Genomic DNA, 20,006 nt, shown 5'->3' on the forward strand with positions numbered 1-20,006 from the left:
TAGCATCAGCCGCTGCCCTTGGACCACCTCATCCGGAAGCAGTCAGTACATGTCTCTGGAAACATTCATGGAAACCATTGCCCTGGGACCTGCTCTTTTTCAATCTCCCCCACCCTGCCTTGGTCCTAGAATCCCAACACAAACCATTCTGGCCAGACTAGAAGGCAGGCTTTTGAGACCCCTTCCCTTCTCTCAAACACACCCACAAAAGCATGCACACACTCATTGCCTGGCTCAGCAGCCTCCTGACACCTTCAGACAGCCTTCGGAGACAGGGGAGGGGCTCTGCAGATGACTGATTCCAGAAGAGGGGAGAGGCCTGGACATGGCCCTGCTGCTGCAGAGAACTCCACACTGCTATTCCCAGGCAACACAGGTGACTTATGGAAGTGGGTGGGGAGACAGAGGTATGGCCGTCTCCTCTGTGGAGGCTACTGGCAAGTCACCAGGGACTGAGAGGAGCTCAGGACCCCCGTTCCCTCCAAGACTTGGTAAGTAAGACCCCATCCCTCCCACACGAGAAGACTGCCAGCCACCAGGGAAGAAGAGAAATAGAAGAAAGAAACATACTGGAGAAGTTGACCATTGCGAACTGCTGACACCTGTCCCCGGTGTATCCCACAGGACACCTACCAAAAGAAAGAAAACCAGAAAGAGAGAGCCAGGATAGCAAGACACAGGCATTGCAACACCCCGGCACGGGCTCCTGCCAGCGCCAGTTAGGTTCCTTGCCACGGTTACCATTTGTACTGGCCTTGCCGCTCTGCCCCTTACCTGTAGCCCTGAACTTTAAACCCAAGGATTAGGCCAAAAAAAAAAAAAATGAAAAAACAAAGCAAAACAAAAACAAAACAAAAGAACAAACCAAAGTACAAAAAAGGAAAGAGAAACGAAACATAACAGCCAAAGATCAAAACAACCAACACCCCTGGCCCTACGCCCTACACTGGGGGACTGCACCCGGAAGCTTTCTAAGGGGCAGGGACTTGTGTTTGTATCTTCAAACATACTTTGCTTAGGATCTGGCATGTACAATCGCAAAGGCAGTTTCTCCAAACATCTCTGTCCGAAGAATCCGTTTGGACATCTGGAGAAGGAAAAGGGGAAAAATCACAGAACAAACTGGCATCATCCACGAGGCTAAGGTTAGAAATCAAAGTGCGCAGGGATGAATGAGAAAACCAAGTCAGGCACTTGGGGGTCACACTTGTAGCTGAAGGGGCTGGAGCCAGGGGCTGGGTGGAGGGCTCTGTCATCTCCTTACAGACGCTTTAATCCATGTGGCTCTGTGGGGGATGGGGCAGGCAGGGTGGGGCAGGGAGGAGGAGGATGAGTTAGGGAAGTCGGGTGGGGAAGGTGGGGAGTTATTAAGACTTAACTGTCCTATTGGTTAGGAGGGGAGGGGCTTTTCTTCTTACCTGCCTGGTACCCCCCCACCCCCGGGGAAGCCAGAACTGTAGCCTTCGGGTGCCAGGCAGGCAGACTTATTATGGGATACAAGTTCCTGGTATCCAGGCTCTGTGGAAGGATTCTCTCTAGGACTCTGGGCAGGTTTCCTTCTCTATGGAACAGCTCCCAGGAAACTCAAAGCAGAATTCTGCTAGACTGTTCTCACACTGTGTGCTCAGGACCAAAGGGACCTAGGAGGTATTTGATCTGTTCTCTCAGAACCGGATCTGTGGCCCAGTATGTTTGGGAAATCCACCCCCCCTCCCCGGGCTCCTGTAGAGTAGCAGTCTCCATTAGCAGAGGAGATAGTAACTGGACTATATGAACTTATTTGACCTAGGAAGTCTTGTTTGTGTATTTTGAGACAGGATCTCATGGCTATAGCTCCGGCAGGCTGGGAACGGAAGGCACTCTTTAGAGGGTATACTTTGGAGAAGGTTGCCTGCCCTAAGGCAGTAGGTGTGAGGACAGCTAAGGGGTTTGGGGAGGTAGGGAGCTGGAGGAGAGGCGAGTTGCTAGCTTCCCACAGCTGCCTTTCCGACACTTGGTTCAGGGGGAGCAAGCCTAACCGAGGAGGACCCTGTTCTGTACAAGAGCCAGCTGGAAGCCAGCCTTGGCCTGCCTGCCTGCCTTGGGACCTGTTCTTCACTGTGGCCTGGCTTTGTCCTGGCTCCAGCCTGGATCTCCTTGAATCTGGACTCCCTTGCTGCTCCAAGTCACCATCCACCCACCCCCCTTCTCCCTGACCCTGTCATACCCTCGGGGTACACTTCCTTCTGTTCTCTGGCTGCCACCCCTCCCCTTAAGCAAGTCCCAGTTTTGTAGATTTCTAAGAGACATGCCCAGTCCTGTGCTCTCTTCTGAACCCCAGGAAGGCTAGTCACCTAGGGAGAAGCTCACAGACACGACTGAGCTGACCTTTATGCATGAATTTCTTCAGGAACAGGTCTCTGCTGCCCCGGTCTGCAGTTCCTTAGGAACTAGGGAGGCCCCCTCAGTACCAGGTTACTGTGCAACATTAGTCAACCTGGAATTCCTTAGGAGGTGAGAATTCTCTGCCTTAGCCTTCTACTGAACATAACAAGAGAGCCCTTGGCCTTATAGTTAGGCGTTAGCCATTGGCTATGATGGATAATCACGAAAACCCTAGGCCTCTAATCTAGAGGAATGGGGAATGGTGGTGGCTTGTGCACTTCTTGCTGGTGCATCTTTGGGCCTGTGTTATCTCTCTGGGCTGGGGAAGGAGGGAGCTGGACATTGTGGTGGTGGAGAATGGGTGCCCATACATTTGGAGGTCTGTCTGGGGAGTACAACTGTTGAGGGTGGCTTAGGGGATGAGCCCCTCATCAATATTTCTGATCCCTGCCCCTTGTCCCTAGTCACTTTAGCCCAGGAAGATGGAGGAAGTGCCCAAGGCTTCCCAACTGACTCCAGCCAGGCTCAGCTCTCCTTCCTTTGCTCCTGGATCCTGATGTGGGGGATTAGAAGTGAGTGAAGTGATTCTTTTTCAAACAGAAGCACCTTTGGGAGGAGAGGATAAAGACCCAGATGTTGAAATAATGACTCTTGAATTCTACAAAGTAACAGGAAAGGAATAGGCTTGACTGTGTCCATTGTCTGCCACTAGCTGGGTTCTTAGATTCAGGGAAACCATGCATGCAAGTGTGTGTGTGTGTGTGTGTGTGTGTGTGTGTGTGTGTGTATGTGTGTGTGTGTGTGTAAGAGGGGACAGTTGAGTGAAGGGGCAAGAAGGGATAATGAACTTATTTGACATCAGGGCTGCCCTGATGTCCCTGTCCCACACTGTGTCCCTGCCCCACACTCAGCCTGAACTAGTCTGACTGCCTGCTCAGGGCTACTGTCCTGCACAGTTAGTTCTAGGTGGTACCATTGACTGGTGCACAACGCAAATGTGCTATGGTATCTGTGCAGTGTTCTGGTGTTAGCCTTGCACCTGTCTGAGAGAGGGGCGCTCCTTCTCCTTGGATAAAGAAAAGACCTTGGGAGATAGGGTTGCCACATGGGGGGGGGGTGACTGATAGCCAGTGCTATCCTTTGGGGCATTAGTTCCTTTAGATGCTCCTGGATACTCCTAATCCTCTCTGTGGTCCTGTGTGTGGAGACTCAGGCTTCCTCAGAGAAGGTTCTAGGTGTAAGCAGGGCCTTTGGCCTTTCTGCCTTGGAGCCAGACCAGTGTAGAAGGAGCCAGATGTCTCCTTTTATCAACATGAAAGGAGTCTGCATTGGGTGTGGGTGGCTGGCTGGTGGCTGTGGCTCCCATTCAAACAGGATGACTCTCAGAATTTTGGGGGAATTGGGGATGGGTCGGAAGGGGCAGCAGGCTGCAGCCTTCCTAGACCTTCCCTTAGGCATCACCTCTGACTCTGAGAAGGTCTGAACCTGGGGCTGGAGAAGAGCAGGGTGAGAGAAGGGCAGAGAGGAGAGCCCACGGGCTACATCTGGGGTGGCAGAGAGGTCAGAACCTCTGCTGTCCCTGTTCCCCACCCACCTCCCGGGCCTCAGTTTCTCCTTTTGGTAGCCTGGGGATAATGCCATGTGTGCTGCCCTCACCTGGAGAAGGGAGGATGAAGGATGAGGCTGTGGCCCAGGCACTGGAGGGAGCCAGGGTCTCGGGGCTCACAGGGCAGGTGGAGATGTAGTGAGGATGAGCAGGCAGATGGGGTGGGATGGGGCGGGGGAAGCTGGGGATGGAGGAGATGAGCGGATGGGAGAGGGCGGCATGCCACTGGTGTATGCACAGGGCTGGAAAGAGTCTTGTTCTGTCATCATCCCCTGAACCAGTCCCCAAGAGTCACGCGCCAACCGTGCTCAACAAACACACGGAGAGAAGAGGAGAAAACGGCAAGAGGAGGCCCAGACAGGAGACAGTCACCTTGATTTGGACCCCCATTTTCAAGTCCCCTTAAGTTTTCTTTAAAAAAACAAAAAAACAAAAACAAAAAACAAAAACAAAATTCAGTATCAGTGACACTTTCTTTTGGCACTGACTTCCAGAAAAACAAGAGGGTTACAGAGTGTGCCTGCCTGCTTTTCAACACCCCCTGGGGGGGGGCTCTGAACCAATACACAGCAACAAGTGTAAGAAAACCAGGAGGGAAAACTGAGTTTTATAGAAACTGGAATGAAACTGACCAATGTAGTTTCATTATCCAAGCTAAGCGGAAATGCAAAAAAATCAAAATAAAAAGAAACAAACAGCACAAATGGTAGACGTGAGTCCCGTTCCTAAGTTCTTTCCTTTTCACTCCATTCAGGTGTCTTCAGAAACCCCAAGAGGCCTGCCCCACCTCCCACCCCGTTTCCCACCCTCAGAATGGCCTCTGGGCTCTGCCCGGCCCCCTCCCCCCTGCCCTTCTCCAGCACAGCTCCAAGGACTGCAGTCCCAGCTGGGGATGTCCCTCTCCCTTGCATGTGACAAAGGGGTTCAGGGAAGCAGGTTAGGGAGCCTTGACTGAGGCTGTCCCAGGGAGGCAAAGATGGGGAAGTGGTGGCTCTGGGTACCAATTTCACATTTGAAACGGAGTTGCCCTGGGTGTGTGTGGGGGAGCGAGGAAACAGGGCACCCTCATGTTCAAAAGGGCTCAGGCCCTTCTCTCTGCTCCTTTCAAACGTAGCAGGGCATATCCCCTGACTCCTAGGGGCACAGTCATGCTGGCAGGTTCCCTGGGAACCTTCCCTTTTCCTTCCCTTTCTTATACTGCACTCTGTCTTGGAGCCTGGGCTCTGGGGACCTGCTTTATCCTTGTGCCTGTCTTGGGGGGCAGAGTCTCCTTGCCTGCAGCCATGGCTGACCTCAGTGATAATGCTGGATTCTCTGGGGGGCGGGGTTCAGGGGTCCAAGGGACTAGAGAGGAGGAGAGGACTGGTGTGGCAAAGGGAGAGGAGAGTCAGGGCTAGGACATCTCTTTGAGGTGTGCTGGGATCTCTATTCCAAAGAGCTCAGAGCAGTTGCAAGGCTATGATGTTTCCTGGGGCCTGAGCTGCTATCGTGGCTGTGTCTTAGAAGCTGAGGCCAGGCCTTGAATTTCTCTGGAGTACCTGTTGTTGCTCTTGGAACTTCCCTGAGGGGTTCAGGAGGGAGGAGTGGGGAAAAGGGTGACATCAGGTGAAGGGTGGGACCATGGAGGAAGCCATCAAGGAGGCCAGCTGGGGCCTGAGCCACAGTTCTGCCTGGCAGTGCCACCAAGCTCTCTTGTGGGTGAGTGGGAGGACACACGGACACTGGGACCCTATCGGCTTGTGCAGGATTCTTTAAAAGTCCCAGTCTCCTCTGCAGGTTCACATGACTAGAAAAGCCAAGCCAGTGATAGGGGTGCAAGATCTAACCTGGGGCTTGAGCGGGGGCAGAGGTAGGAAAGTCTGAGGTTCTTCTACCAGGAGTTGGTCAAGACTCTCTTTCTGAACTAGCAACACTTTGTTGCTTTTGTTCAGATGTCCTGGGTCCAGGACAACTCTGGTGCCTAGTCTGGGGCCCTTGGCATGGGTTGCTTTGAGAAATCCAAGTTGTTGACTAGACCCCCTTCCTATTCCTCCTTAAGGTCTGGCCAGAGTTGCGTTCCTCAGGTTTGTGTCAACCTCCTCACACACATGCAGGAGGACTACCCAGCAGACCCGCTGGGACTGAAAAAACCCTTTCTAGTGGCCTCCTTCATACAGTCCCAAGGGCTGCAGTGTGGGCAGTTGATTTCTGAGCTCCTTGGGATCCTGCTGAGGCCACTCCCATAGCGGTATCCTTGCTGGAGTCCCTGCCTTCCATAGAGAGGGGCTGGGGTTAACATGGCACAGGCAATGTTCAGGGCAGGACTGGCCACTTCTGGTCACAGGGCAGGAAGAAGAACCAGATCTAAGGCCAGCACTGGGTTCTGGGTCCGTTTCCTAAGTTCCTTCCTCAGTTTCTAAACCCCTATTTCCCCTCTAGACAACAAGGGTGGGACCATCAGGTGACGAGGGCTCTGGAACCTGTGTCCTGCGCTTCCAGGGTTATCACTACTGGAGAAGGACCAGCCAGGACATTCACTCAGAACAAATCTGGAGAGTTGCGTAGAGATGGGGAAGACAAAACGGGGTGGGGAGATAGAGACAGAGATAGAGACAGAAAGAAAGAGAGGGAGAGAGAAGAAGGGAGAGAGAAAAGGAGAAGGAAAGGGAGAGAGGAAGAGGGAGGGAGAGAAGGAGGGAGGGAGGGAGGGAGAGAGAGAGAGAGAGAGAGAGAGAGAGAGAGAGAGAGAGAGAGAACACCCAGTGCCTTAGACTGGTATCTCCACCTCCCTGCAGAGTGTTGGTGAGAGGAGGGCATCAGGAAACAGGGTGATGGGGCCTAGCAAACTGGGTCCTATAGGCATCCACACATCCCTTAGAGCTTACCTATCTTTAAAGTCCAGGAAAAGAGTAGAAAGTGGGCAAATCACCCTGTCTGTGCCCCCTGGGGATCACTTCCAAGTAGCTTGAAGCTCCCTTTTTCTAGAGCCCTCCACTTCTGCCCCCCATCTCCTCCCCTGCTCTTGGCCCCATGCCCACCCTTACCGGTCACTTACTTGCAGGAGAGCTGGTTGATGCCTTCGATGTAGTAGCACACACCTCCATTCACACAGTAGGACTTGGCTGTCTCATTGCACTTCCGGGCGTGCCCCGACCAGGATGACAGAGTGGTGCTCACTGGAGGTATGAGAGACAGGCGCTAGTGACCCACCGACACCACCTCTGGGCCCAGGGATCAGTTCCTTTGTGTTTTTTCATGTTTCTGTCTCAAAACTGGAAAGGTCACTAGGATCTGCAGGAATGCCTGGGTAGGAAAGGGCTAGCGGGTATCACTTGGTAATAAGGCAAATAGTAACAGACCCTTTGCCCAATGTGGTTCTGCATTGGTTCTCTTGGGAAACCTACAAAAGCAAGGGGGCTTTCCACTGTCTTGGAGGGGTGGAAGAGACCAGAAAGAGCTTCCTCCATTGGAGGAAGGCCTGGCCTCTGCTCTGCTTTGGCCTCCCTCCTAGGGGCCTTCACTATAGGACTGGATGGTGGACCAGGGGAATCAGTGAAAATGACACCTTTAGGATACTGTCATTTTCCGAGCTCTGGGAAAGTGTGTGTTGGGGGCTGGGTCTTGGCTTCCACTCTCTTCCCTCTTCTTTCCAGGGCTGGCATGTTATGAAGGCTGCTATGTCCTATCTCTACAATTGTTCAGGGGCTCCTTCATGTCCCCACACCAGACAGCTCTCTCCTTGTTAGCTGTTGCTGGTGGAGGGAGCCTTCAGACCTTGGCCAGCCTAAGCTATAAATCATGAAGTTCAGGAGGAGATATAGCTGGGAGAGGGAGGGGGTGGGGGTCAGGGAACAGCTGGGATATGAAAACCGGGTGGGAGAAAGGCTGGCTGCTAACCCAGGCTCCACATCTGATTGATCAGGCTTGCCTTAAACAGTGAGAATAATGAGTACTCTGCTCCCTTAGCAGGGGACAGTGTCCAGAAAGCTGGCTTTAAATACAAAACCTTTTTTGCAAGGCAGTGCCCCATACTGGCTTTCCAGGATGTGCTGTCAAATCAAAAAGGAATCCCTGTTCCCTACTCCTTCCCTGGGGCTTTGAGGGTCTCTCACTCCTGCCCAGTGGTGGTCCTTGGACTGTGGTATCCTACTCCACCTTGGCTACCCTTATCTCCCCTGGGGTGGCAGCCTCCACTGCTCCCATTGGCAGTGGGGAGGAGGTGAGAAGAGGAGGATGGAGCAGGCAGGCGCTTGGCACCCTCAGTGTTTAGACATGTAGGGAGACAGATGGAGCGTGGAGGACTGGAGTGTACACACAGCACTGCCTCTGTATATGTCTGAGGAGCTCACAGATAAAACTCAGCAGGCCAGCTCCCACCCTCCTCTCAGCCCCATGCCTGTTGCAGAGTTGGCATCTCAGGCCCCACCCCTGCTGAGGTCTCTTCTAGGGCTCTACTGCAAACCCAGCTGGGACCCACATGCTGGCCAGGCAAAGGGAGCTTTTTACTGGTGTTTGCTCCAATCCTAGGTCATAGAGACCCAGGAAACTAAGAAAGGGACAGAAAAGAGACAGGAGTGCGGTGACCATGTCTGCAAGTTATAAAGTCCAACACTGGGCAGATCCTGGAGTTTAGGGCTTAGAGGTTGTCTTGCCCTTTGGTTATGCCTTGTAAGGAGGAGTGAAGAAAGACAATGGCGGAGTGCCTGTCTAGAGCTGCAGTGTGTATTCCTGCCAGATACCCTGTCCCTTGTGAGAGAACATGTCAGCACCCAGGCTCTATGTGAGCAGATGAATGTGGACCACAGCCTGGAGCTTCCCAGGGGCCTTGGCTAAGCCTAAGGAATCTTGGCCTGGACCAGCCAAGCCCAGCATGGCTTCTTTGCAGCAATGGTGGCAGAGACCTCCTGCTGTCCTGTCTTTATTGTTATTCCGCTAGGTTGACTAAGCAGTGGATAGCAGTGAGGATGCTGGGGTGTCAGGGACCACAGAAGAGGGAGGGAGGCCATCTCATTGTGGTACACTGAGTCTGGGTTGCCAAAACCATAGCTGGGGGTTGATGCCAGCACTCCGGAAAAGCAAAAGAAAGCTTAGTGAGGGAAGTAGTCATGGCTGTCAGGGAGGAGTGGCGCAGGCCTCCCCACCTCTTCTGACAGGGAAATCCCAAGCTACTTGAGCAGTGTAGCCAGAGCACAGGGAGGTGTCAGGCCATGGTGTCCTCACACTGGTCTGGCACTCACAGGTTTTTAATCCCCCTGTGAATGCATCTGTGTTTTGTCACTGTTCTCTCATACTTGGAGAAGCAAAGGTGGGAGAAGCCTGCTCTCGAACTCCCCAACTCCCCACTGGGATGGCCGAATGTGACCCCAAATCCGGTATGTCCAAACTGGCCTCCCAGTTATCTGTCTCAACCTCTTCTCTAGTCTTCCCTATGTGTGTGAGCTCCAAGGTCCTAGAGAGCATCTTCCATTTATTCTTTATTCTTTACTACTATAAAAATTCCTCCAGGGTCGGCCACTGCCACCACCTCTTGCTTCCTTCCCTGGTCCAATTTATTGTCACTTCTTCCTCGAGTGACCTTACTTACTAGTCCTCCTGACTCATACTTGTCTGCACTCTGGTCTTTAAAATATGTGAATTGTTTCAACCCTTCCCTTGATCATGGCCTTTTAGTGGTGTCTCTATAAGTGCGTCTGGTCAAAATAAACCCCCAACTCGTCAGGTCTAATCTGGGTCTCATTACCTTTCTGTTATTTTTTTTATCCCGTTCTCTCAATATATTTGACTACACTCATTTCAGCTGTAGTCAGGTGCCCCACTGCCTGGGACCTTTGGATATCAGTGCCTCAGGGTAGTCTCTCCGGGCTTCTCAAGATGGCTACAACCCCCACATTCTTTCTATTCACCACATAAGCTTCTGCCAGTCGTATTTATTCTAAGCTGATTAAGGAACCACGCGTGCCATCTCTAGCTCTGCCACTAGAACCCAAGCTCCCTGGGGCAAGGTCACATCGTGTTTCATTAAACCCCACCGTCCAGATAAATGCTTGACACGGAATGGGCACCTAACATTTGTTGACAGAGTGAATGAGCAAGCATGTATCTAATTCTTGAGGGGAAAGCGCGCTCTGCTGCTTCCCTGAGCATGGTCTATCGTCTTTAGCCTGGCTGTGGATATCTTCTCAGTAAGACACTGTCTCCTCAGAGCTACAATGAGATAGATACTACTTCACACCTACTAGGAGTGCTGGAATGGTGGAGCGGGAAAATAAGAGTTTGTGGAGGATGTAGAGGCACAGAACCCTGGGGCACCGTGGGTGGGAACGTACGGTGGCCTGGCTGCTTAGGCATCTAGTCAAGGAGTTCTTTAAAATAAAAAATTAAAATCCTCAGAGTTACCATGTGCTCAAGAAATTCCACTCTTGGGTGTATCCTCAAGACTGAAAATGTGTGTGCTTACAAACACCTGAACATGAATGTCCGCGGAAGTGTTATTCATCGGCCTCGCTGTGGCAACGATCCAAATGAGTCAATAATTCAAACCCGTTGAATGGGTGAATAAAATACAGTACATTCACACACCGGAATATTATTTTACCATAAAAGGAATGCACTTATACACGCTACAACATGGATGGGCCTTATGGTATGTGGACGCCACTTATTATATGGTTGTATTTATATAAAATGTCTACTAAAGCTAATCTGCAGGGGCAGAAAGTGAGAACCATGGTTGTGGCATTGGAGGGAGGAGTTCCTGATGTGATGATGAAAATGTCCTAGAATTAGCGGGATGGTTACATAAGTTGGTGACTATACAGAAAACCGCTGAATCATACTTTAAAAGGGCAAATTTTATGGTATGAAAATTATATCTAAAAATTAATTAAAACCATGCCCAGAAGGGGAAAACTCAGGGAGCAGTTGCTATGAGTGTCTTGGTGCAAGCTGTCCCAGACCTTCAGAGGAAGATGAAATGGGACAGCGGCTGAGAGTGAACACCGAGTGCCTCTCTGCTGTCCTGGCTGCAGCTGCCTTCCTCTTGAGCATGGACAAACGTCTTCCTCTCTTTAAGGTCCATTGCTTTGAGCTATCCAGCGCTGGCCTTGCTGGGCAAATGGCTCCTTTTCATTTGGTTCAGGTGTCCATCCCCCTCACCCCCTACTTTGTTTGTTGGGAGAGGCACAGACCTAGGATTCTACCCTCCTGCCATCTGAGGTCCTAGGCTGGTAACTGTGGTTGTGCTTCTCTGATCTTAAAGCAAGGCCATGCTGAATACAACTGATATGAGGGTATGTGCTTGTGTGTGCATGTATAGATGTGTTCCACTAGTTGTCCCTTGACCAGAGGCCTCTACTACAGGCCCACAGTCCTGTAACAACTCATGTCAACCCTGACTGCCCTGTGTTCTGTCTCCCGGGACAGTCCCAAGTTCCCTTTCACGTGGGATGGGCTTTTGGCTTCTGTAAGGTGAAAGGAGATTGCACCAGGCAGGCTGTTTTTGTTACAGGCTCTGCCTATGTCTGCACATTCCTCTTCCCTGTTAGCCCCAGAAGCTCCCGTGAGACCCAGAACTGTCACTTCCGGAGGGCTTGCTCTGATCTGGGAAGGACTACGGCTCCACCCTAATGGAGAGGTAGGTAGCCATCCAAGAGTGGAATGATGCCCTTTGATGCCCCATCCCTGTGGCCCTGCTCCCCTTGGGGCTGGGCGGGCCATGCCAACCCACCTTGGGATGAGTCACTGGGGGCAGGCAGAGCTGCCCGCTCGATGCCTGCCCTCCACCCCCCTCCTCAGGGCGTGGTTGCTTCAGATCTGCTGCGTTTCACGGGTAAACAAGAAATCCATGCATCCTCTGTCTGGGAAAATGGTCATGACCGTTTCTCCACATTCAAGAGGAACCCAGCCTTCCATGGACCAGACAGGGCAGCAGAAAAAGGTGTGCATGGTGTGTGTGAGGATGCCTGCGTGTGTGTTGGTGAGGTGCAAGTGGCAACCTCGCAGCACACTGACAATCCTAGGAGTCTAGGAGAAAGTTAAGACTACAGAGCTCAGCCTCCTCGGGGAAAGCTGTGGGGCCCAGAGATGGAGTTTCTGCAAATCTCTGAACTCTTTCTATCTCCTGGGCCTCTGCTCTCACGCCAGGTGGCAGAGACAAGAGATACTGATGCCTGCTTGTGGGCAGCTGGGATTCCAGCTCTGCATGAGACCCTATACTCAGTCCAAAGGCACACTTTCTGCCTTCCAAGCCTGTCAAACTATGGCATGCTGCAGGCTGGCGGAAGGGAGTGCCTTCTCCGGATGGGCTTGGCTTACTAGTGAGGAAGACCTTCAAGACCCTGGCCCTGTGCATCAAAGAGGGTACAGCTATGAGAGAACCCTTCCTTGTTCTGTTTGCCTCACATAGTGAGATGGTGGTCCCGCGGGGCCATTTCCCAGGGTGCCCTGCCTCTTTACAGTCCTGCACACAGATAAGCCTGGTAAAGATGGTGCCCCGCCCACCACGGTAACCTGGCCAAGTGTGCATGTGACCTCGGCAGGATGACTAAGAAGCCACTCTCATGCCTGCTCCAGCAGAACCCAGGGATGGGGGCTGGCTGAGGTAGAACTCTGAGGCAGGTGCTTTCTCTTTCTTCTCCTCTCCCTCCATACCGAGAGGGAGAAAGCAAGGAACCAACCTGCTTCTAGTTTTTGAACTCTCTTCCACCTGGAGCTAGACGACCTCTGGACTTCCTAGTCTCATGAGCCAAAAAATGAAATTAAGGTCGGCTTAGGCTGGATAATTGTCAATTCTAACCCAGTAAGTCTTCATGAATAAAATGGGAAACCCAGAGTCTGCCTGCTCACTGCATCAGGGATGGCAGATACATCCCACTTTGGGATACCTTGAGGATGGTCCCATCCAAGTACCCACCTCTGTTGCCCTTCACCAGCCAGGAAATAGAGGAGGCCACAAAGGCCTTGAGTAGCTTTTTCTTTTTTAAAATTAAAAAAATTCTTATTGAAAGTTGGCTATATCAGCACATGCCTGTAACCCCAACCCTCGGGAGGCAGAGGCAAGTGGATCTCTGCGAGTTCAAGGCCGGCTTGGTTTACACAGTGAGTTTCCAGACAGCCAGGGTTAAGTAGAGAGACCTTGTCTCAAAAAACAAACAAGCAAACAAACATAGTGAAATCTAGGCCTTGAACATGCTAGGCAAGAACTCTACCACTGAGCTATATTCCTAACTGTAGGCTGTAATTTCTTTAATATAACATTTAGCAGCTACCTATTGTGAGGCAGGCATTGAGCTAGGCCCCTGAGGCCAGTGTAGTAAACAGGTCCATGGAGTGCCATGGCCAAGTTCACTAATGACTTCCACACTGTAGAGCCCGATCAGTAACAAGCTATTTGACTGTGCAAAATATGCAACCTTTCTGAGCCTCTCCAAAAGAAGAGTCCACAAGAGAAAACAGAGACCGGCTCAATACATAGTAGATGTGACCAGAAATCCCAGGGGACAGTGTTGACCCTATTCTCTTTGACCTGGGTGGTTAAAGCACAGAAACAAATCCAGCAACAGTGTGGGGCTTCAGGCATTCAAGAGATGCCACCAGACCATGGTGGGTCAAGAGATAGCCCAGGATTGGCTTTGGATCCAGAGTGACACTATAATGAGCAGAGGGTTAAAGGTTAAGGCTGCCTGTGGTTTGAAAGGATATGGATGGGGTGAGGGGTAAAGGGGGGGTGTGGTCAGATGGGAAAAGGAGCAAGTGTTTGTGCTGAGGCTCCATGGGAAGGGTTTGGTTTCAAAAAGGCACTATAAAAGGTCACTGTGCTGACGCATTGTCAGTGAGGGCGAAGCCTGAGCCATGGCTGCCCTTGAGGTAGGGATGGGACAGAAGGGACAGATGGGAGAAAGGTCTAGACTTAGACTTCTGTGACACAGCAGCGTGAGAGCCCAAGAAGCCTGAGGCTGGGGGATGAGGTGTGTCTCATCAGCACAGGGTGAATGGGATCTGGGCTGACTGGGGCCTAGGCAATGCTGCAGGCTTCTCTTTAGATTAGCACTTTGAGGCTGGGCCGTGAGAGTGTACTCAGGGGGCAACATAGACAGGGTCAGATCCTATCTATGCCAGGGACAGGACTTTAACAGCAAACTGTACATGGTAGGTTCAGTCTGTGGATGCCCAGCTCAGGCAGGGAGGAAAAGTGGCTTTCTAGGCCCTAAACCAGGGCCGGAGAGGACAACCCAGCAGAAAGGTGTTCTCTAGTTTGATACCTCATTGGACACTGTGAGCCAGTAAGCCAAACAATTCTGAGGCCCTCCTTTGTAAGTCTTAAAAGGGGGAGTAGGGTCTGTGAGACAAGTCTGTTATTCCTAAATGAAGGCTGCCCACAGGCCCCGGGCACTCCAGCCTCCCACCCTCAGGCCTGGCTCAGGTGTCTGACAATGGAGCTGGCAACAGGCAGGCAGCTCACACCCACCCCAGGCCTGTCTCTCCCCCAGCCTCACTCCCAACAGCCCAGCCTCGCTCCCAACAGCCCAGCCTCTCATAATTGCCTTCTAAAAATATCCTTCCCCCAACCCCTACCTCTTGATTTCAAAATATTTAGTTTTCGGGGTATTTAAAATGAGAGCTGGCGGCTCTTCCAGGCCCAGATAACAAAACTAAACATTTATGCTTTGACTGCATTTCTCTGATTCAGCTGAGATCTTGGGTTTGATATGCAGCAACAGGAGGGAGGGGGAGTTGAGTGCAGGATAGGTCATGTGCTGGTCTCCTGAGGGCCGAGGGGCAGCTGACCTGCTCTGCCGAGTCCCCCTCGGACCCTGCTCTTTCTTGAGGGACACCTACCGCTGTTGACATGGAGCCGGCCCCTCACAGTGTCCTTCCCAAGGATGTTCTCAGCCTCACAGACGTACTCCCCAGCATCCTCCACCTTCACTTTGTTGAACTGTAGCCGTGAGTTCTTTCTGGGTTGGGAGAGGAAAGAGGGAGAGAGGTGTGAGCCAGGGCTGCCAGAGCTTATCAGCGGTCACCGAGTGGTCACATTACAGAACCACCAATGCGTGTGTAGGTTGGGTGAGAAGAAGGTCCCTCAGGCCAGTCTTTTCTGGAGTGCAGGTGGGACAATACCCCTGGAGCTGGGTAGAGATTTGAACCTTCAGGGGAACACAGGGTGCATGTAGCCACAGTACTCTGTGACTCTTCATAACTCTTTTCCTGTGGCTGGCTTTCTTTATGTCATTTCCCCCCCCTTGGGGAAGAGTGCCAGGCCCCTTTGGAAGTCACATGGCCATGTCTCTCCCTCTCAGCTGCCTTTGCCTGTCCCTAGAAGTGGTAGATTGTCACTGTTTGGAGTTGTGGTTGGACTTCTGGTCCCGAAGTCCACTGGTCTCCACCCCCACCCCCACTGCTTCAAGAGGACACACAGCATTTGCAAAAGCCCTCAGACCCTTGATCTTGGAGTCCTTGGCCTCTATAACTGTGGGCCAAATACACCCCCACTGTTTATAAGTGAGCCCGTCTGGGTACCCCATTAGAACAGCAGCATGGACTCTAACCGCAGGTACCTAGGAGAGCGCCTGCCTGATGGCAACTGTTGTCAGGGTACAGGCCAAATCTGTGGCTCTCTCCTACTGCCCACTCAGCCTTGCCACTGAGGGGCCCTCTGTAGCCTCTCCAACAGACTTTGGTTTCATTCATTTCACAAATGTATACCAAGCCCTTCCCATATGCTGGAGACTGTGTACTCCAGGGTACAGAGCCTCAGGGCCAATCAGGGTGTTCCCTTCTTACATATGAGGAGACTAAGTCTTAAAGGGCTCTTGGGTTGCTGATGGACACAGCCGAGCAAAGCAGAGGTGGACCAGGAGCTGAGGTCAGTGAGGATACCACAAGCTAGGGCTGCCCCTTCCTCTGCTCTCTCTCTCTTGAGTAGTCTGAGGCCAGGCCCTAGTAGCCCTTCCTCCATACTGTGACTCCAGAGCATGTGGCTTCGGCTTCCTTCGGAAGGCCTGACCAAATCTCTGCTTCCTTCTCAAGGCTTCCCCGCACCTACTCTGGGCCATCTTGGCTCTACAAGGTTCTATTTACAGCTCCCAATCCTTCCTGCATCTGATGTGTCCTAGGGCTCAGAAGGTGCTCTGGATAAAGCCAGGGACTCCAGCAAAGGTCATAGTGTCTTTACATGCTGTGATCTCCTCTTCTTTTTAAGAGGAAAATTTAAAAAAAAACCCAGACTCCTTGCATATGCACAGTTGGGTGGAGTAACAGCGGGTACAGCCAAGCTGTCATTGTCCTGCCTGAGCCCCACGGATGCTGGGAAAAGGACTGAAATGGGGGTTAGAGGATAGGGGATGGGGGGGAATGGGAGGAGAGATGAGCAGGAGGCTCTCCCTCTAAGCTTTGCCCCGCCTCTTCCCACACATCTCTCTCCCACATTCCCACGAGATTGCTACAGACTGACAGATGGTACTGCATTGATGATGGCCTCACCAATGTGGTGAGAGTGGCTTGCCTATATATCTTATCCTTCCTGGGTAGGTCTTTCTCCTTGGACTTGCACCTGTCTACAGCTCTCCTCCATCCACGAGTTTCCTTCATTAAGCAGAGCCCTGGAGGCCCCTCTGCCTAAGTGAGCCTCTCCTCATTGTAGCCTAAGTAGATGCTGCAGATTCCCACTTCCCTGGGCCAAAGCTTCCCTCACTTTCTACTGGAAAGGCAGGAAAGGGGTGTGTCTGCTGAGGGCCAAAGAGTTCATGCTTAGGGGGCCCAGAGCCAGCCAGTTCCTCGTGGTCACCCATAGCTGCAGGGTTCTTGGTAACAGGACAAAGTTGAGCATCTAATGAGCAACAGTGAGACTTGGAGGAAGGTCTCCCATCCAAGGGTGCACGAGACCAGGATCGTGGGGGGTGGGGAGGGGCTTGGCAAAGGATCCCTTTGGATAAGAAAGAGGTGCTAACAATTCTCAGGTGTGGCAGGAATAGGCACCTTGGTTAACTGGGGCCTCAGAGGTCTGAGGGAAATGGGATCCAGAGCTACAACTGAGGCTGGACCCTGAGGGTCTCTCAGGCCCTGGCATTGCTGAGACTCTGCACGCTTCCCATCCTTAGATCCATCTGGAGTCCCTGGGCTTCGGGGTTCTCCCCTTGTCTTCCTGGCAGGCAGGCAGGATGTACACTCCTGCTGCTTCATCAGTGTGCTGACCCAGGTCTGCCCCTGTAAGGGTGCTGTCCCACCCTCCCTAGCCGGTTCTCTGCTGGCAGGGACAGGATCTGGGCAGCCCCACACTTTTCTCAGTGCCTGGCTCCTCCGCCTGCTTGAGGGGCCTGTCCCAGCCTGCCCCTCATAAATAAGGGAACATGCGGTTCTGCAGGGGAGGGCCTGTGCCCTGGGCTTTGGGGGGGGCAAAGTCTTCTCCTGGCTCAGGAAGGCTTGGGTGGCACTGCAATTTGGCGGGCACAGAGACAGACAGTCAGCCCCTGTCGGGAAGTCGGTCTCTGCCAGCAGACAGAGATGCCAAGGCTGAATATAGCCTGGGCAGGCAGAGCGGGAGGAACTTGTAGAGGAAGGGCAGAGAGAGGCTCATCAGAATGGAGGCTCCTCGCTCTGTGCTCTGGCTCCCGTGCCTGTGAGGTCTGTGCAGGGAGGAACTGGATAGTATGGAGAGGTGGCAGCTCTCTTGGAGTCACATCGAGAGGACCTTGGTCAGAGATAGATTAGAAGCTCCTTATCATGGCCTATTCCTTCACAGTTAACAATTGTACTGCTGGGGACAGGACAGGTGGAGACCAGCAACATTTCAGAAGGCAGCACATGGGGAAGGGGTCATAGCACCCTTCAGATCCAGGATCTACTACCCTGGAAAGACCTGACTAGGCCTTGTCTCTAGATTAGGTCACCCCATGTGTCAGATGAATCTGAGGCTTAACCAGGAATAATCTTAATCTGAGGCTGTTTAGATGTTTGGACCATCCACAGTGTCCTCTGCTCACCCTCTTGAAGGATGATGACCTCAACCCCAAGAGAGGAGGGCCAGCCCTGGGAGTCTTGTCAGCTCCACACTCAAAATGGATCTCTGCTTCCAGGCCTGTGGGGGTAGGGGAGCATGAGGATGAGGTGGGTTCTCCTGAGAGGAGTGACAAGTTTCTCGATGGTGAGATGAAGTGATGTCTAAAGTGCCATCAGAGGGGACAAGAGCTGATTGGAGGGTTTAGGTGGATATTCCTGAGTCACAACATTTAAGCTGGGCCTTAGGGGTCTTTGCTAGGGACAAGAGGGGCAATTTCCCTAGTACGGGGGCAAGCCCAGGGTTGAGAATAAGAGGCTGGGAGGAGGGGAGGCCAGATGAGAAATATTTAGGGCAGGGAGGTTGTGTCCACCTGCAGAGATGGCAAGGGGCAGGTGCTGGGGCGGTCAGGTGTGTACAGCCTCGGAGGTGACAAAGAGCAGCTGGGTTAGTGAGGGTGGGGTGGGAGGACTGGCTGGGGACATTCTGAGTCAGAGACTCCTGTCATGCCTCAGGAGTGGGGTTTGGGGCTCAGCCTAGAATTTGGGTGAAACTGCCACCAAGACTAGAAGTGGAGGGAGGCCTGTGTCTCAGAGATGTAAAGCCCTACGAGGGTGGCATCAACCACTGCTGGGGAAGGAGAGAGAGGGATCCACCCCTGGGATCTTGGAAGGAGATCCACCTCACAGGAGGGCCAGCTAAGAACCCACAAGGGCAGGCAAACGCTGTCACTGTATCAAGTACTGCTGGGCAGCCTGGACTTGGAACCCCAGAGGTCATGGGATTGGGGCTGAGGTTGTGCTGAACTGGCTGCCTTGGGAAGGCAGTGTGGACTGAGGACGAAAGGTGCGGATGAAGAGGCTGAGAGGGTGAAAAAAACAACAATGAAAGCACTCTGGAAGAGGGATGGGCAGGATGAAGTTTGCTGAGAGGGAGAGGGAGAGAGGCTAAAGTGACCAAAGAAAGGCAGGAACTGGAGTTGCCTCAGCAGAGTGGAGCATGTGTGTGTGTGTGTGTGTGTGTGTGTGTGTGTGTGTGTGTGTATGTGTGTGGTGCGAGGATATGAATGTGTAAGTATTGTAAGGAAGGGGTATGAGGCAGTGTGGTGCAAGGTCTGATGGGAAGATGGGTACCATGTTTGGGGGCAGATCAGTACCTTCCCTAGAGTTCAGACCTGGGGAAAAAAATGGAGGGGGCAACGGCCCCTCCAGTCCTAACTCCAAGAATCCTGTCTACTTTTTTTCTAAGTTGGTACTAAGACTATAGCAGGGTCGTGGGGAGGAGTTGGGAGTGTGGGGTCTGGGTAGTTAGACTGAATTTCTTGTCAACATTATAGACAAGCGATATATACCCCAAATCTTCCCACCTCTCCAATTACCATAATTCCCCCAGGAATTAGCCTTCTTATAACCACAGACCTTTCATCTAAAGCCTTCCCTCATGGCTTTCTTTCTGTGGGGCCTACTTTCTTTGGTTCAAGTCTTAGAAGGAAAGCGAAAGCAGCGCTCATGTCCTGACCCTCACTTCTCTTCTTAGGCTGCATGCCTCCAAGGTGAGTCTGAGCCTGGATATTCATCTAACATTTTCTGTTGTGGGGTAGGCTGGTGATCTCAGAAACAAAAACAAAAACAAAACAAAAAAACAAAACAAAACAAAAATCTTTGTTTTTATTTTGTGGAGGGTTAGAAGAAACCCTCTCTGTTTAATGGCAGAGAGAAGTGTGTTTAATGCCTTTGACTCCTGGCTGTCTTGGCACCTCCTGCCCCTCGCTGGCTGGGTGGGTATCTTCCCCAGCCTGAGGCTTCAGGGAATGTGTATGCAATGTTCCTGAGATGTGCATTCAGGACTAGAGACATTCTGCACGCTGTGGGGAAGGAGCAACAGCCGACCTCCAAAGTCAGCCAATGTTTTCATCCTGCTCATGAAGCTCCTACAAATGGCAGCTTGCCAAATCAGAAGACCAGCCCTTCGTCCTGTGTGACTTCCCAAAGACTTTCTGGAGACAGGGTCTTTCACCTCAAATGGCCAGATTTGGGGTCTCTTAGATGTGATGACAAGCAGGAT

General features: G+C 52.2%; 1 protein-coding gene across 2 annotated transcripts in view; it reads right to left on the reverse strand.

Annotated features, from left to right (window-relative positions):
• Window positions 1–20,006, reverse strand: part of Nrg2 (neuregulin 2) — a 185,336-nt gene that overhangs the window by 14,911 nt on the left and 150,419 nt on the right. Inside the window, exons 3-5 of one of the 2 annotated variants that reach the window (XM_031365380.1) lie at window positions 14,786–14,904; window positions 7,005–7,125; window positions 571–629 (exon numbers count right to left, since the gene is read on the reverse strand). In XM_031365380.1, coding sequence (XP_031221240.1) covers window positions 571–629; window positions 7,005–7,125; window positions 14,786–14,904 — 299 coding nt within the window. Of the gene's footprint in view, window positions 1–570; window positions 630–1,010; window positions 1,088–7,004; window positions 7,126–14,785; window positions 14,905–20,006 lie in introns of both variants that reach the window. The other variant, XM_031365381.1, reaches the window with a different exon arrangement.

Source organism: Mastomys coucha, unplaced genomic scaffold (genome assembly GCF_008632895.1).
Source record: "Mastomys coucha isolate ucsf_1 unplaced genomic scaffold, UCSF_Mcou_1 pScaffold13, whole genome shotgun sequence".
In the NCBI taxonomy this organism is placed as follows: Eukaryota; Metazoa; Chordata; class Mammalia; order Rodentia; family Muridae; genus Mastomys; species Mastomys coucha.